At 46.0% G+C, this 17,898-nt stretch overlaps 1 protein-coding gene across 1 annotated transcript; it reads left to right on the forward strand.

The window, feature by feature from the left end:
• Nucleotides 1–1,480: 1,480 nt before the first annotated feature.
• Nucleotides 1,481–16,911, forward strand: dhx9 (DEAH (Asp-Glu-Ala-His) box helicase 9; the record flags this gene model as incomplete). Its single annotated transcript, XM_083908204.1, has 28 exons — nt 1,481–1,495; nt 2,665–2,811; nt 2,885–3,025; nt 4,217–4,325; nt 4,464–4,648; nt 5,538–5,686; nt 7,067–7,113; nt 7,245–7,381; nt 7,468–7,557; nt 8,632–8,793; nt 8,928–9,005; nt 9,088–9,279; nt 9,365–9,506; nt 10,322–10,404; nt 10,540–10,696; nt 10,785–10,882; nt 11,026–11,239; nt 12,088–12,182; nt 12,586–12,659; nt 13,326–13,478; nt 13,585–13,745; nt 14,152–14,263; nt 14,385–14,546; nt 14,661–14,788; nt 14,885–15,114; nt 15,377–15,492; nt 15,879–16,079; nt 16,611–16,911. The coding sequence occupies exons 2-28, from the start codon at nt 2,701–2,703 to the stop codon at nt 16,909–16,911; spliced, it is 3,828 nt and encodes a 1,275-aa protein (XP_083764330.1). The 5' UTR covers nt 1,481–1,495; nt 2,665–2,700.
• Nucleotides 16,912–17,898: the final 987 nt, after the last annotated feature.

Consider the following 17,898-nt stretch of genomic DNA (forward strand, 5'->3'; position numbering starts at 1 on the left):
GACCAGAGACCACAGAGACCACAGAGACCAGAGACCACAGAGACCAGGAAGACCACAGAGTCCACAAAGATCACAGAGTCCAAACAGTGTCCAAAGTCCACAGAGTCCAGATAGACCAGGAAGACCACAGAGTCCACAGAGACCACAGAGAGTCCAAAGTCCACAATCTACAGAGTCTCGTTAGACCAGAACCAGGTTGTTCAGAGAGTGAAACGTCCTCCTGAGACACATGAAGAGAGAGAGAGTGTGTGTGTGTGTCTTATATCTGCTCTGTACTGCAGGTCTGTACACGCTGCACATACTCACACACACACACTGACTCACACACACACACAAACACACACACACTGAGACACACTCACACACTTACTCAGAGGATATGACAGCAGCAGCTCAGAGAGAGAGAAAGTGTGTGTGTGTGTGTGTGTGTGTGTGTGTGTGTGTGTGTGTGTGTGTGTGTGTGTGTGTTGTTGTGGACTCTTCTGTCACATTTACATTTTTATGAGACAAAGACTTTTCACAGAGAAACAGGAAGTGGAAAACAGCTGAGTTCACCCTGTAATGTATGTGTGTGTGTGTGTGTGTGAGTGTGCATTAGTGTGTGTGTGTGTGTGACAGACAGACAGTGAATCACAGCTGCACCTCTCTCACTCCTTTTTTCTGTGGATGTTTTCATGAGTAAAATGTGTCCTGAGGCCACAGGTACGACACACCCTGCACACACACACACACACACACACACACACACACACACACACACACACACACACACACTCACACTAATGTATGATCCATCGCACACACCCTCCCATTACCTGGTTACACACTCACACACTTTTTCCAACAAGAAATATACAGCCACAGGTTACAGATACACACACACACACACACACACATACACACACGCATGCACACACACACACACGCACGCACGCACACACACACACACCAAGTCTGTTGCTGTTACCATGTCAATGCCACACCCTGCACACACACACACACACACACACACACACAGCTCAGAGTTCACTTTTTAACGACACTGTGTGTGTGTATAAACCTCTTCATGTTGTTGTTGTTGTTGTTGTTGTTGTTTTATTGTGTTGTTTCACTGTTAGAAGATGAATACAATTCTTTATTCATCACCAGGTGGAAATTGTATGTTTAAAGTTTTAATTTTAATCAACAAATTAAATAAAAACTTTGAATTGGTCGTAAATGATGAATTATTTATAAAAAGTGTGAACATTAAAGTTTATGGAAGTCGTTCACGGACAAAATGGCGGATTAAAAACTCATCAACATTATCATAACAGTCATGGAGAAGCCCCGCCCCCAGCCTCGTTCTGATAGGACACGGTGAAGGTGAAGCCCCGCCCACAGCCCCGTTCTGATAGGACACGGTGAAGGTGAAGCCCCGCCCACAGCGTCACTGAGCGGATGTCGGTGCCTCGGCAGCGGAAGTGTCGTCTGTGTTCGCGTCTCTTCTCTGAACGTGAGTTCAAACCGCTTTAATGTGAACTTTAAACTGTTTTCACTGGACTTTACTCGCGTCGTTTCTGTTGTTGTTTTATTTATGTTGTTATTGTTGCTTGTGTTGTTGACGGTGTTTCTGTTCGTCAGCCGAAACACAGCAAACGCTAACATTAGCCTAGCTACAGTTAGCCTTGCGCTAACGTTAGCTCAGTGTCTTTATGATGAATAATTATATTACAGCCGAGTAATGTTGAACAAAACTGGACCATCGATCGGTCAATAATAACAATAAGAATCAATATTAACGTTTAAGTATGTAACACGACAGAGATTCAATGAGATTAACGTCATATTAATGACGAAAGACATGAAGCTAATGTTGCTTCATTGATTCAAAACACACGTTATACTCTTCATTTAGACCAGAAATCATTTAAATTACACTGAAACCAAAGGACGTGTGTTTAAAACGTCGTTTTAAATCAGGATATAAATGATTCTAATGAATATTGAGAAAAATCCAGCGCGTGTAATCAGATTATTTTGGTGATCTATTCAGATTACATAAAACAGATTAGTGAGGCTGTGCAAATCAGATGAATTCAGTGGTTCTAATCCGATTATTTGAGTGCATGTAACCCAGTTATTTTCTTTCTTTAACATTTTGTTTTAAATACAGTAGAACTGCACATCCCATAATACAATGTACAGTAGCTGCACAACAGTCTCAGAACAAACAAACAAATGGTACTCTAGTTTTCAAGTCATTTGAAATAAACACACTTTTATAGAAATAAAGTGAAGTCATTCAGGCTTCATTTATTTATTCAGTAGAATATAATCCCAGTTATACACTTTGAACATGAATAATCCCATGATTCACATTATTCTAGTCCACTCTAGATTACTGAGACAGTTAAAGTCACACTATGTTATCATAATCAGATTCATACACATAACTCAGCGGTTCTAATCTACATGACTAGATTATTTCAGTGGGCACTATCAGATTACACAGGTGTATGTAATCAGATTATTTATGCAGTTTCATTGTGACTAAATGTGGTTCAATTCTGCTTCAAGACAAATAATTAAACATGAAACAAGGGACTTTTCCTGTTCATTTAAAAGCAGATGTGTTATTTTATACAGATATTCTAACATATAATCTATGTTTGTTTTGTCCAGTCGAGCTTTAATCTCAGAGGAGGACAAACGTCCACCATGGCCGACATAAAGAACTTCCTGTACGCCTGGTGTGGGAAGAAGAAGCTCACTCCCACCTACGACATCCGAGCGGCGGGAAACAAAAACCGGCCCAAGTTCATGTGCGAGGTGAGTTTGTGTGATCAAGGTAAAGTCTGTCGTGGACTGGACTGTGTCTCACTGTTCACTCTGGGACGTCCAGGTGAGAGTGGATGGATTCAACTACATCGGGATGGGAAACTCCACCAACAAGAAGGACGCGCAGAGCAACGCCGCCAGAGACTACGTCAACTATCTGGTCCGAGTCGGAGAAATGAGCTCAGCAGAGGTTCCTGCTCTGGGGGTCAGAGTTCACTCATCCACGCTTTCATTCACTCATTCATCACTCATTCATTCACTCTGAGGGTTTTTTGAAGTTTAACTTCTTACATGTCAATGTTTTCACTTTTAAGAAGCTGAAAAATGACAGAGACGTGAAAATATTCACATTTAAGAAGCTGAAAAATGACAGAGACATGAAAATATTCACATTTAAGAAGCTGAAAAATGACAGAAACAGTAAAATATTCACATTTAAGAAGCTGAAAAATGACAGAAACGTGAAAATATTCACATTTAAGAAGCTGAAAAATGACAGAAACAGTAAAATATTCACATTTAAGAAGCTGAAAAATGACAGAAACGTGAAAATATTCACATTTAAGAAGCTGTAAAATGACAGAAACGTGAAAATATTCACATTTAAGAAGCTGAAAAATGACAGAAACATGAAAATATTCACATTTAAGAAGCTGAAAAATGACAGAAACGTGAAAATATTCACATTTAAGAAGCTGAAAAATGACAGAAACAGTAAAATATTCACATTTAAGAAGCTGAAAAATGACAGAAACGTGAAAATATTCACATTTAAGAAGCTGTAAAATGACAGAAACGTGAAAATATTCACATTTAAGAAGCTGAAAAATGACAGAAACATGAAAATATTCACATTTAAGAAGCTGAAAAATGACAGAAACGTGAAAATATTCACATTTAAGAAGCTGAAAAATTACAGAAACAGTAAAATATTCACATTTAAGAAGCTGAAAAATTACAGAAACGTGAAAATATTCACATTTAAGAAGCTGTAAAATGACAGAAACGTGAAAATATTCACATTTAAGAAGCTGAAAAATGACAGAAACATGAAAATATTCACATTTAAGAAGCTGAAAAATGACAGAAACATGAAAATATTCACATTTAAGAAGCTGAAAAATGACAGAAACAGTAAAATATTCACATTTAAGAAGCTGAAAAATTACAGAAACGTGAAAATATTCACATTTAAGAAGCAATGATGAAAGTAGTTGAGGATGAATTTAGTGATTGATTAATAATGGTTGGACATAAATCTGTTCTTTGTTTAGTTTTGTTCTTATTTCAGTGTTGAAGTGTTAAAGCAGTCATGTGACCACACTGATAACAGTGGACATGTGGACATGAGACAGGTTGATGGTGAGGACACTAACTCTGAGTCCTGTGTCTTCAGGCGTGTCCTCCTGTCCCTGATCAGCCTGAAGGAGCAGGAAACACAGGCTTTGGAAGTCTGCCCTCTAGTGTTCCACTGCCGCCACACCTTGTGGTCAAAGCTGAACGAGGTAAGAAACTGATTTTGTTGACATCTTGAGAAAACTTCAGCTTTGTTTGGTCCCTGCTTCAGTTCAGTGTCTCGGCAGCAGGGGGCGCTCATAGCACAGACAGCACCAGCGTTTGAACCATGATCTTTTCTTTGTCAGTGTCAGATGATGTCGACCAAAGTGGACCGGTCCCAGGAGTGACTGGACTGGGTTATTCAGGGGGCGGGGCCTCTGGTTGGGGAGGAGGAGGAGGAGGAGGAGGAGGAGCTGAAGGGTCTCAGTGGGACAGAGGAGCAAACCTGAAGGAGTACTACGCCAGGAGAGACGAGCAGGAAGCCCAGGCGGTACGTGGTTCTCTCATGGTTCTGTGGATGAGGTTCTGACCCGTCTGTGACCCGTCTGTGTGACCCGTCTGTGACCTGTCTGTGACCCTGTCTCTGTGTGACCCGTCTGTGTGACCCGTCTGTGACCCGGTCTCTGTGTGACCTGTCTGTGTGACCTGTCTGTGTGACCTGTCTGTGTGGCCCGTCTGTGTGACCCGTCTGTGTGACCCGGTCTCTGTGTGACCCGTCTGTGACCCGTCTGTGTGACCCGTCAGTGTGACCCGGTCTCTGTGTGACCCGTCTGTCACCCGTCTGTGACCCGTCAGTGTGACCCGTCAGTGTGACCCGTCTGTGTGGCCCGTCTGTGACCCGTCTGTGTGACTCGTCTGTGTGACCCGTCTGTGTGACCCGTCTGTGTGACCCGTCTGTGTGACCCGTCTGTGACTCGTCCTCTGTGTGGCCCGTCTGTGTGACCCGTCTGTGTGGCCTGTCTGTGACCCGTCACTGACCCTTCTGTGTGACCCTTCTGTGACCTGGTCTCTGTGTGACCCGTCTGTGACCCGGTCTCTGTGTGACCCGTCTGTGACCCGGTCTCTGTGTGACCCGTCACTGACCCGTCTGTGTGACCCGTCTGTGTGACCCGTCACTGACCCGTCTGTGTGACCCGTCTGTGTGACCCATCTGTGTGACCCGTCTGTGTGACCCGTCTGTGACTCGTCCTCTGTGTGGCCCGTCTGTGTGACCCGTCTGTGTGGCCTGTCTGTGACCCGTCTGTGTGACCCATCTGTGACCCGTCTGTGTGACCCGTCTGTGTGACCCGTCACTGACCCGTCTGTGTGACCCGTCTGTGTGACCCGTCTGTGACCCGGTCTCTGTGTGACCCGTCTGTGACCCGTCTGTGTGACTGCAGACCCTGGAGTCAGAGGAGGTGGACCTGAACGCTAACCTCCACGGTAACTGGACTCTGGAGAACGCCAAGGCCAGACTGAACCAGTTCTTCCAGAAGGAGAAGATCAGTGCTGAGTATAAATACAGCCAAGTGGGACCGGACCACAACAGGTCTGTGTGTGTGTGTCTGTGTGTCTGTGTCTGTGTGTGTGTGTGTGTGTGTGTGTGTGTGTGTGTGTGTGTGTGTGTGTGTGTGTGTGTGTGTGTGTGTGTGTGTGTGTGTGTCCTTCAGGGTGTCCTGTGTGTCTCTCACTGTAAACACAGAGACCTCCAGAGTGTGTTGGAAACACCACAGAGATCTCAAGTCAGATGTATGCCACGCCCACTTCTGTGACCTCACATCAAAGCCCCGCCCCACCAGCTGATTCCTGACATTAAAACCTCAGATTATGAAATCATTGATTTATCTCTGATAATCAAACATTAACGTACTGTTGATCTTCTCTGATCATGACTCTGCTGAGGAAGAAGCTTTGATAGGTGCACTAGTTATTAAAGTAGTTAAAGTAGTTAGTTATTAAAGTTATTAAAGTAGTTAAAGTAGTTAGTTATTAAAGTTATTAAAGTAGTTAGTTATTAAAGTTATTAAAGTAGTTAAAGTAGTTAGTTATTAAAGTTATTAAAGTAGTTAAAGTAGTTAGTTATTAAAGTTATTAAAGTAGTTAGTTATTAAAGTTATTAAAGTAGTTAAAGTTATTAAAGTAGTTAGTTATTAAAGTTATTAAAGTAGTTAAACTAGTTAAAGTTATTAAAGTAGTTAAACTAGTTAAAGTTATTAAAGTAGTTTAAGTAGCTAAAGTAGTTAAAGTAGTTAAAGTTGTTAAAGTTATTAAAGTAGTTTAAGTTATTAAAGTAGTTAAAGTAGTTGAAGTTATTAAAGTAGTTTAAGTTATTAAAGTAGTTAAAGTTATTAAAGTTATTAAAGTAGGTAAACTAGTTAAAGTTATTAAAGTTGTTAAAGTTATTAAAGTAGTTAACGTTATTAAAGTAGTTAAAGTTATTAAAGTAGTTAAAGTAGTTAAAGTTATTAAAGTAGTTAAACTAGTTAAAGTTATTAAAGTAGTTAAAGTTATTAAAGTAGTTTAAGTTATTAAAGTAGTTAAAGTTATTAAACTAGTTAAAGTTATTAAAGTAGTTTAAGTTATTAAAGTAGTTTAAGTATTTAAAGGTGTCAGGTGGAGCTGGTGAGTGCTTGGTGAGGCGGTGCCAGCAGGGGGCAGCAGCAGCAGCAGCAGCAGAGATCAGAGCCACACTAAAATGACTGATGAAGACATGAGCCAGTGTTTAGATGAACTAAGACTGAGTCATGGAGCAGCTCAGTGATCTCTGCTGTCTGTTCACTGCAGGACACTAAGGACAGAGAGACACACAGGGCGTCCTGCTGAGGGCGTCCTGCTGAGGGCGCTGCAGGTGAGTCCTGCTCTTTGTGTTCACTGCGCTCTTATTGTGAAAGGCTCAGAGGAAGTGAAGCTGTGGTGTTTGTCTGTGCAGGAGCTTCATCGCTGAGATGCAGCTGTTTGTCAAACAACTGGGCAGAAGTAAGACACTTATTGAGAGGAAACTTTAAGATATTCATCAGTAAAACAATAATATTATTATAATAATAATGAAGTGTTTTGAGATGAAGCAGTTTTAGCTAAATGTTGTTGTTGTTGTTGTTGTGTTTCAGGGATCACGGCTCGTGAACACGGCTCTAATAAGAAGCTGGCGGCTCAGTCCTGCGCTCTGTCTCTGGTCAGACAGCTGTATCATCTGAGTGTGGTGGAGCCGTACTCTGGACTCACCAAGAAGAAGGAAGGAGAGACGGTTTGTCTTCACTCTTTTACCCTCTGACCTCTCAGTCCTGATCCGAGGTGGATCTTCACTCAGGTCTTTGTGTTTGTCGTCTTCAGCTGGAGCCGTTTGACGTCAGCACCGGTCCAGATCTTCAGCAGCAGCTGCTCGCTGTGGTCCAGGAGCTCGGAGTCCACATCCCACCACCGGTCAGTTTGATCTCAGCATGTGATGTCCTTCAACTGTGTCGGTGAAGGTTCTCAGTCTTCTTCTCTAGTTAGCTGTGGGCAACTGGACTGGTCCATCCAGGAAGCTCCTTCACTTCTGGAAATGTTCTTCAGTTCAGTTCCAGACCAGTTCTTTAGTTCAGTTCCAGACCATTTCCTCAGTTCAGTTCCAGACCAGTTCTTCAGTTCAATTCCAGACCAGTTCTTCAGTTCCAGACCAGTTCTTTAGTTCAGTTCCAGACCATTTCCTCAGTTCAGTTCCAGACCAGTTCTTCAGTTCCAGACCAGTTCTTCAGTTCCAGACCAGTTCTTCAGTTCAATTCCAGACCAGTTCTTCAGTTCCAGACCAGTTCTTTAGTTCTGGAACAGTTCTTCAGTTCAATTCCAGACCAGTTCTTTAGTTCAGTTCCAGACCAGTTCTTTAGTTCAGTTCCAGACCATTTCCTCAGTTCAGTTCCAGACCAGTTCTTCAGTTCCAGACCAGTTCTTCAGTTCAGTTCCAGACCAGTTCTTCAGTTCAATTCCAGACCAGTTCTTCAGTTCCAGACCAGTTCTTTAGTTCTGGAACAGTTCTTCAGTTCAATTCCAGATCAGTTCTTCAGTTCCAGACCAGTTCTTTAGTTCAGTTCCAGACCAGTTCTTTAGTTCAGTTCCAGACCAGTTCTTCAGTTCAATTCCAGACCAGTTCTTCAGTTCAAGACCAGTTCTTTAGTTCTGGAACAGTTCTTCAGTTCAATTCCAGACCAGTTCTTCAGTTCCAGACCAGTTCTTTAGTTCAGTTCCAGACCAGTTCTTCAGTTCAATTCCAGACCAGTTCTTCAGTTCTGGAACAGTTCTTCAGTTCAGTTCCAGACCAGTTCTTCAGTTCTGGAACAGTTCTTACAGTTCAGTTCTTACAGTTCAGTTCTTACAGTTCAGTTCTAGGCAAGTTCTTCAGTTCAGTTCCAGAACAGTTCTTCAGATCCAGACCAGTTCTCCAGTCGCCCACAGCTGAGGACTGAAGCAGGTCGTCTGCAGTGATCTAATGATCTAATGTGATCTACATGTGAACTCCAGCCCACAGACTCCAGCAGTCCAGTGTCTCTGCTCCAGGGGAAGATGGCGACCTTTGAACCGTCACAGAGACAGAGTGGATCTGGAGTGGTTCCCTGGTCTCCACCTCAGGTCAACTGGAATCCCTGGACCGGCAGCAACATCGACGAGGGACCTCTGGCCTTTGTGAGCGTTTATTATTCCTGCTGTGGAATTAAAAACATGTGACATTCTGTGTTCTCAGTCTAAACCCAGATTAAACCTAACCTGTGTCCTGTCCAGTCTAAACCCAGATTAAACCTAACCTGTGTCCTGTCCAGTGCACTCCAGAGCAGATCAGTGATGACCTGCAGGACGAGCTGATGATGCAACTGAAGCATGACGACAACCTGCAGCAGGTAATCTGATTACACACACCAGCATAATCTGTTGATGATCTGATTAACACTGAATTCATCCGGTCCGATGATGTTCTCACAGGTCCTGATGGACAGAGAGAAGCTGCCGGTCAAACAGTTTGAGGAGGAGATCCTGGAGACGGTGGAGCGCAGTCCTGTGGTCATCATCAGAGGAGCCACAGGCTGTGGTAAAACCACTCAGGTTCCTCAGTACATCCTGGACCGCTTCATCAAAGGAGGACGAGCGTCCCACTGCAACATCGTGGTCACCCAGGTAAAGCCCCGCCCCCCACACTTATGACATCATCACCGTCGTCACCTCGATAGACTCCGCCCTGACGGTTTCGTCCTCTCTGTAGCCCAGACGGATCAGCGCCGTGTCCGTGGCCGAGAGAGTGGCCTACGAGAGGGGGGAGGAGCCTGGGAAGAGCTGCGGCTACAGCGTCCGCTTTGAGTCCGTCCTCCCGCGTCCTCACGCCAGCGTCCTCTTCTGCACCGTTGGTACGTAAACACACGTCCAGTCGCAATGCACCGTGGTGGGTGGGTGGGTGTTTGGTTGGTTGAACTGTCCAGGGTGTACCCTGCCTATCACCCTATGTCAGCTGAGATAGGCACAGCACACCCTGCGACCCTCTGGTGGATGGTGAAGCGGTAGATAACGGATGGTTGGGTGGTTGGTCGTTTGGTCAGTTGGTTGATTGGTTGGGTGGTCTATTGGTCAGTTGGGTGGTTGGTTTGGTCGGTCGTTTGGTCCGTTGGTTGATTGGTTGTTGGGTGGGTGGTTGGTTGGTAGATCATTTGGTCAGTTGGTTGATTGGTTGGGTGGTTGATTGTGTGGTTGATTGGGTGTTTGTTTGGTTGGTTGGGTGATTGGTTGGTTGGGTGGGTGGTTGGTCGGTTGATTGGTAGGTTGATTGGGTGATTGGTTGGTAGGGTGGGTGGTCGGTTGATTGGTTGGTAGGTCGTTTGCTCAGTTGGTTGATTGGTTGTTGGCTGGGTGGTTGATTGGTCAGTTGGTTGATTGGTTGTTGGGTGGGTGGTTGATTGGTTGTTGGGTGGGTGGTTGATTGGTCAGTTGATTGGTTGATTGGTTGATTGGTTGATTGGTTGTTGGGTGGGTGGTCGGTTGATTGATTGATTGGTTGTTGGTTGGGTGCTTGATTGGTCGGTCGTTTGGTCGGTTGGTTGATTGGTTGTTGGGTGGGTGGTTGGTTGGTAGGTCGTTTGGGTGGTTGGTCGGTTGATTGGTTGGTTGGGTGGGTGCTTGGTTGGTTGGTCGTTTGGTCCGTTGGTTGATTGGTTGTTGGGTGTTCCAGGTGTTCTGCTGCGGAAACTGGAAGCAGGAATCCGAGGCATCAGTCACGTCATCGTTGACGAGATTCACGAGAGAGACATCAACGTAAGTACTCTGTGTGTTTCTGTCATGGTACGCTACGGAACAGTAAAGTCCTGGACCAGGCAACGTTTTTCTGGTGAGCAGGTTTAACTGTCAGTCCTGTCCCGTGTTGCCCCGCCCCTCCGTGTGTCCCCACAGACGGACTTCCTGATGGTTGTCCTCAGAGACGTGGTCCAGACTTACCCCGAGGTCCGCGTCATCCTCATGTCGGCCACCATCGACACCTCCATGTTCAGAGAATACTTCTTCAACTGTCCCGTCATCGAGGTGTTTGGACGAACCTTCCCTGTGCAAGGTAACCATGACGATGCTCTGCTCTGGCTCAGGGTTTAGTTCGCCCCCCGGTGGACGTTCTCCACAATACATCTTCTCTTTGTTTGCAGAGTATTTCCTGGAAGATTGTATCCAGATGACCAACTTCATCCCTCCACCGATGGAGAGGAAGAAGAGAGACAAAGACGAGGAGACGGGAGACGAAGATGTAAGACACTGTGTCCTCCTCTGCTGTCTCATCTGTCCCCCAGTCTGTCCTCCAGTCTGTCCTCCAGTCTGTCCTCCAGTCTGTCCTCCAGTCTGTCCCACAGTCTGTCCCACAGTCTCATCATCACTGATCTTTGTCCACAGACTAACTGTAATTTAATCTGTGGACCTGATTACACGCCTGAGACCAAGCGATCCATGTCCCAGATTAACGAGAAGGAGACGTCCTTTGAGCTGGTGGAGGCTCTTCTCAGATACATGGAGACGCTGCAGGTCAACGGAGCTGTGCTGGTCTTTCTGCCCGGCTGGAACCTCATCTACTCCATGCAGAGACACCTGGAGTCCAACCCACACTTTGGTATGCACCGCTTGTCCTACACCTGTCCTAACACTCGTCCTACACCTGTCCTACACCTGTCCTAACACTCGTCCTACACCTGTCCTACACCTGTTCTAACACTAGTCCTACACCTGTCCTAACACTAGTCCTACACCTGTCCTAACACTAGTCCTACACCTGTCCTACCATCTGCCCTACACCTGTCCTACCATCTGTCCTAACACTAGTCCTACACCTGTCCTACCATCTGTCTTACACCTGTCCTAACACTTGTCCTACACCTCTCCTAACACTAGTCCTACACCTGTCCTACCATCTGTCCTAACACTAGTCCTACACCTGTCCTACCATCTGTCTTACACCTCTCCTAACACTAGTCCTACACCTGTTCTACCATCTGTCCTACACCTGTCCTACCATCTGTCTTACACCTGTCCTACCATCTGTCTTACACCTGTCCTAACACTAGTCCTACACCTGTCCTACCATCTGTCTTACACCTGTCCTAACACTAGTCCTACACCTGTCCTACCATCTGTCCTACACTAGTCCAACACCTGTCCTACCATCTGTCTTACACCTGTCCTACACTAGTCCTACACCTGTCCTACCATCTGTCTTACACCTGTCCTAACACTAGTCCTACACCTGTCCTAACACTAGTCCTACACCTGTCCTATCACTTGTCTTCCGATCATTGTGCGACTGTTGTGGTTTGAGAACTTGAGTGAAATGACGTGCAGAAACAAACCAATGTCAGAGTGAACACGGTAAACGTCTTGCGCCTCTTTGTGGTCGTTCAGCAGGTGAACAGCAGGTGTGGATCTAAACTGTGAGATGATCCCAGATGATTTTTGTCCTTTCAGGAAGTAACCGGTACAAGATTCTGCCGCTGCACTCCCAGATTCCCCGAGAGGAGCAGAGGAGGGTGTTTGAACCTGTTCCTGACGACATCAGGAAGGTTAGCTTTATCATCCAGATTATCTCAATCTCTCTAAAATAATCTGAAATGAAACTTGGGTTACATTAATCTCTATCCCAATCAAAAAGTCCAAAATGAAGATTATTTTAGTCTCTCCACAATAATCTGAGACTAAACTCAGGTTATATTACTCTCAATATGAATCTGAGATAAAACTCAGATTATCTTCATCTCTTAAACGACCAAATCAAACGGAGATTCATTTCTGATGAGTTTATTCTGGAAACTAATGAGATTCTCACCAATCTGAGATTAAACTCATGTCAACAAGATGAATTAAGGTCATGTTGGATCACATAACATCAGATTAGATGATTTAAAATGAAAAGGTTCAGATTGTGTTTGTGTAGATTATCTTTGATCAGATTATTTTGTGTTGCAGGTGATTCTGTCAACAAACATCGCAGAGACGAGCATCACCATCAACGACGTGGTCTATGTCATCGACTCCTGCAAGTGAGTGTGTGTCTGTGTGTGTGTGTCTGTGTTGTGTGTGTCTGTGTTGACGTTGCGTGTGTTGTATGTGTTGCCGTGGCGTGTGTGTTGTGTGACGTGTGTGTTGACGTTGCGTGTGTGTTGTGTGTGTTGACGTTGCGTGTGTGTCTGTGTTGTGTGTTGATGGTGCATGTGTTGACATTGCGTGTGTTGTGTGTGTTGACGTAGCGTGTGTGTGACGTGTGTGTGTTGACGTTGCGCGTGTGTTGTGTGTTGACGTTGCGTGTGTTGTGTGTTGACGTAGCGTGTGTGTGTGTGTGACGTGTGTGTGTTGACGTTGCGCGTGTGTTGTGTGTTGACGTTGCGTGTGTGTGTTGACGTTGTGTGTGTTGACGTTGCGTGTGTGTTGTGTGTGTTGACGTTGTGTGTGTTAACGTTGCGTGTGTGTGTTGTGTGTGTGTTGACGTTGTGTGTGTGTGTGTGTGTTGTGTGTGTGTATTGACGTTGTGTGTTGTGTGTGTTGACGTTGTGTGTGTTGTGTGTGTTGACGTTGTGTGTGTGTGTGTTCTGTGTGTTGATGTAGCGTGTGTGTTGTGTGTGTGTGTGTGTGTTGTGTGTGTGTGTGTTGTGTGTGTTGATGTAGCGTGTGTGTTGTGTGTGTTGACGTTGTGTGTTGTGTGTCCTCAGGCAGAAGGTGAAACTCTTCACGTCTCACAACAACATGACAAACTACGCCACCGTGTGGGCGTCAAAGACGAACCTGGAGCAGAGGAAAGGACGAGCCGGGAGAGTCCGGCCAGGGTTCTGCTTCCACCTCTGTAGCCACGCCCGCTTTGAGAGGTATGACCTCTGACCTCAGAGTCTGCCTGGTGATGATGATGATGATGATGATGATGATGACTGTGTGTGCGTGTGTGCGTGTGTGTGTGTGTGTGTGTGTGCACAGACTGGAGACTCACATGACTCCAGAGATCTTCAGAACTCCGCTGCATGAAGTCGCTCTGAGCATCAAACTGCTGAGACTCGGCGCCATCGGACACTTCCTGTCCAAGGCCATCGAGCCGCCGCCACTCGACGCCGTCATCGAGGCGGAACACACTCTGAAAGGTAACACACACACACGCACACGCACACGCACACGCACACGCACACACACACTGACACTTGGTCCTGTGTCTGTCCTCTGAGTGTAAACAAACTAACCACGCCCCCTCTCTGTGTGACCCCACCCCTCTCTCTGTGGCCCTGCCCCCTCCCTGTGACTCCTCCCCTCTCTCTCTGTGGCCCCGCCCTCTCTCTGTGACCCTGCCCCTCTCCGTGTGACCCCACCCCTCTCTCTGTGACCCTGCCCCTCTCCGTGTGACCCCACCCCTCTCTCTGTGGCCCTGCCCTCTCTCTGTGCTCCCGCCCCTCTCCCTGTGACTCTGCCCCCTCTCTCCCTCTCTCTGTGACTCCGCCCCTCTCTCTGTGACCCCACCCCTCTCCCTGTGACTCCGCCCCCTCCCGTGGTCAGAGCTGGACGCTCTGGACTCTAACGATGAGCTGACCCCTCTGGGTCGGGTTCTGGCTCGTCTGCCCATTGAGCCTCGTCTGGGGAAGATGATCATTATGGGCTGCATCTTCCAGTCAGTGAGGGGGGCGGGGCTTCAGTTCATTATGTGTTTATATCACAAACTGTGAGCGTGTGTGTGACATCACAGTTGTGGCTCCTCCCCCTCTCCCCCCCCCCCCCCCCCCCCCCCTCAGTGTGGGCGATGCCATGTGCACCATCTCAGCTGCTTCCTGTTTCCCTGAACCTTTCATCACTGAAGGAAAACGACTCGGCTTCGTCCACAGAAACTTCACTGGAACAAGATTCTCTGATCATGTGGCTCTGCTGAGTGTGTTTCAGACCTGGGACGACCTCAGGTGTGTGTGCTGAGTGTGTTTCAGACCTGGGACGACCTCTGGTTTGTGTGTGTGTGTGTCCACCCCCCAGGGGGCGTGGCTACATCATGTGACGTGACTCTGTTCCTGTTGCAGGGTTAACGGCGAGGAGGCGGAGTCTCGTTTCTGTGACCACAAACGTCTGAACATGTGCACGCTGAGGATGACGTGGGAGGCTAAAGTTCAGCTGAAGGACATCCTGATCAACGCTGGCTTTCCTGAAGGTGAGGTTGATGATGATGATGATGATGATGATGATGATGATGATGATGATGACGATGATGACGTCATGCTCTCTCCCCCCTCCCCTCCCCTCTCAGAGTGTCTGCTCACACATCAGTTTAACGTGGTTGGTCCTGACAACAGTCTGGACGTGGTGATTTCTCTGCTGACCTTTGGCTTTTATCCAAACGTCTGCGTTCACAAAGAGAAGAGGAAGATCTTAACCACGGAGGGAAGGAACGCCCTCATCCACAAGTCCTCTGTCAACTGTCCATTCAGCAGCCATGACGTCTCCTACCCTTCACCGTTCTTCATCTTTGGAGAGAAGGTAAAAACATCTCCAACATGTCCAACATGTCCGCAACATGTTAATATAGAGCTGATCATGAAACTAATGATGTTAACTCATGATGATTGTGTGTGTGTGTGTGTGTGTGTGTGTGTGTGTGTGTGTGTGTGTGTGTGTGTGTGTGTGTGTGTGTGTGTGTGTGTGTGTGTGTGTGTGTGTGTGTGTGTGTGTGTGTGTGTGTGTGTGTGTGTGTGTGTGTGTGTGTGTGTGTGTGTGTGTGTGTGTGTGTGTGTGTGTGTAGATCAGGACTCGTGCAGTCTCAGCTAAAGCGATGACGATGGTCAGTCCTCTTCAGCTTCTTCTGTTCGGCTGCAAGAAAGTCCACTCTGATGGAGACGTGGTGGAGCTGGACGACTGGTGAGGGACAGGAAACACTTCACAATAAAACAGGAAACACTTCACAATAAAACAGGAAACTCTTCACAATGAAACAGGAAACACGTCAAAATAAAACAGGAAACACGTCACAATAGAACAGGAAACACTTCACAATGAAACATGAAACACTTCACAATGAAACAGGAAACACGTCACAATAGAACAGGGAACACGTCACAATGAAACATGAAACACTTCACAATGAAACAGGAAACACTTCACAATAAAACAGGAAACACTTCACAATGAAACAGGAAACACGTCACAATAAAACAGGAAACACTTCACAATAAAACAGGAAACACTTCACAATAGAACAGGAAACACTTCACAATAAAACATTGATTGATGGGTCATGTGTCCAGGATCAAACTGAGGATTCCTCATGAGGTGGGCGGGGCCATCGTGGCTCTGAGGGCGGGACTTGAGGCTCTGGTGGTGGAAGTGACCAAAGACCCAGAATACGTGAGACAAATGGACCAAACCAACGAGAAACTCCTGAACGTCATCAGACAAACGTCCAAACCGTCGTCAGCTGGACTCAACATGATGAGCAGCACACAGAGGTGAGGGGAGGGGCTACATCTGAGGCCACACCCACACCCTTTATCTGCTCTGAAAAGGACCTGCTAACTTCTTCGTGTTCATGTGACCTGTCCTCAGGCTAATGCTAAGCTAACCACTGACATCAGGCTAATGCTAAGCTAACTACTGCCCTGTGACTAATGCTAAGCTAAACACTGACATCAGGCTAATGCTAAGCTAATTACTGCCCTGTGACTAATGCTAAGCTAACCACTGACATCAGGCGAACTCTAAGCTAACAACCGACTCAGGCTAATGCTAAGCTAACTATTGCCCTGTGACTAATGCTAAGCTTACCACTGACCTCAGGCTAACTCTAAGCTAACAACCGACTCAGGCTAATGCTAAATCAACTACCTTAATGAGACACTGACTGTCTTCATGACAAACTACAGTTTTGCGATCAGTGAATATATCGTAACAGTAGCCGCAGACAGGAGCACTGGTGCATTGTGGGAAGTGTGGTCTCCGAGTGCCGTGTGATGATTTTGTTTTTTCACGTCTCTCCACAGGACTGGAGACGGTCCTCGTCCTCCGAAGATGGGACGTTTCGACGGCGGAGGAGGGGGAGGTTACGGGGGAGGGGGAGGCGGCTACAGAGGAGGAGGGGGAGGCGGCTATAGAGGAGGGGGTGGATACGGGGGAGGGGGAGGCGGCTACAGAGGAGGAGGAGGATATGGGGGAGGGGGAGGCGGCTACAGAGGAGGCGGGGGATATGGAGGAAGAGGAGGTTACAGAGGAGGCGGAGGATATGGAGGAGGAGGAGGCGGGGCTTACAGAGGGGGAGGCGGAGGCTACAGAGGAGGTTATTAATGTGATGCCATCATGAACGTGTCGTCCTTTAGTGTTTGTGTCGATAGTGACGATGTCATTGTTGTCAGTTTCAAACTGTGTCATGTGACCATGTCGGTGTTTTGCTGAGTCATGATTATTGATTATTGATTATTGATTATTTGTTGGAAACGTCATCAATAAACGTACAGTGTTTTTGAAACAAATGTTTCCTCTTCATTTACGTCTCAACTGCTATAGTGCCCCCTACAGGAGACGTGGAGACACCATCAAGTTAAATTTAATTAAATTTGAAAAAACAAACATTTGTCTATAAAGTGATGATTAATATTATTAATAATAATAATAATAATAATAATAATAATAATAATAATAACCACTTCATCACTTTCACTTAACTTAATGTAAATATTTAGATGTTTAATGTGACGTCGTTTCATTTTTCATTTCACCTGTGGTGTCAATGTGGACCAGCAGGGGGCGCCAAATCTCTTATTTCCTCTCAGTTCAATGATTTTAAAACAGAAAGCAGTTTTTATCTCACTGTGAAGTTTTTAAACCACTCACTCTCCCACACCAAAGTCCACAGGGACACAGGAGCTGCTGGTCCTCTGCTGCCTCGTGTGGTCACTTTGTGTCACTGAGTTAAGTCTAAAGTAAATATTTTCAAAGCTGAATTCACTGAAATCAGTCATTGTAAGTTAGTGATGGAGGCAGCAGTGGATCAACAACTCCTGTAAACTCCTGTGTGCTGTGATGTTAAAATCACTGGTTTACTCTATGGACTTTGGTGTGGGAGAGTGAGTGACTTTGGTGTGGGAGAGTGAGTGACTTTGGTGTGGGAGAGTGAGTGACTTTGGTGTGCGAGAGTGAGTGACTTTGGCGCAGCAGTGAATAAGCACGGAGTGCAGCTTTTCAGAATAAAAGCTAAAAATAAAGTTGATATAATTAGACAAAAGTTCCTGTTTGACCTTTGACCTCAGCTGTTCTCTGATCTAATCACTGTGA

The sequence above is a fragment of the Microchirus variegatus genome (assembly GCF_963457635.1).
Source record: "Microchirus variegatus genome assembly, chromosome: 21".
NCBI lineage: Eukaryota > Metazoa > Chordata > Actinopteri > Pleuronectiformes > Soleidae > Microchirus > Microchirus variegatus.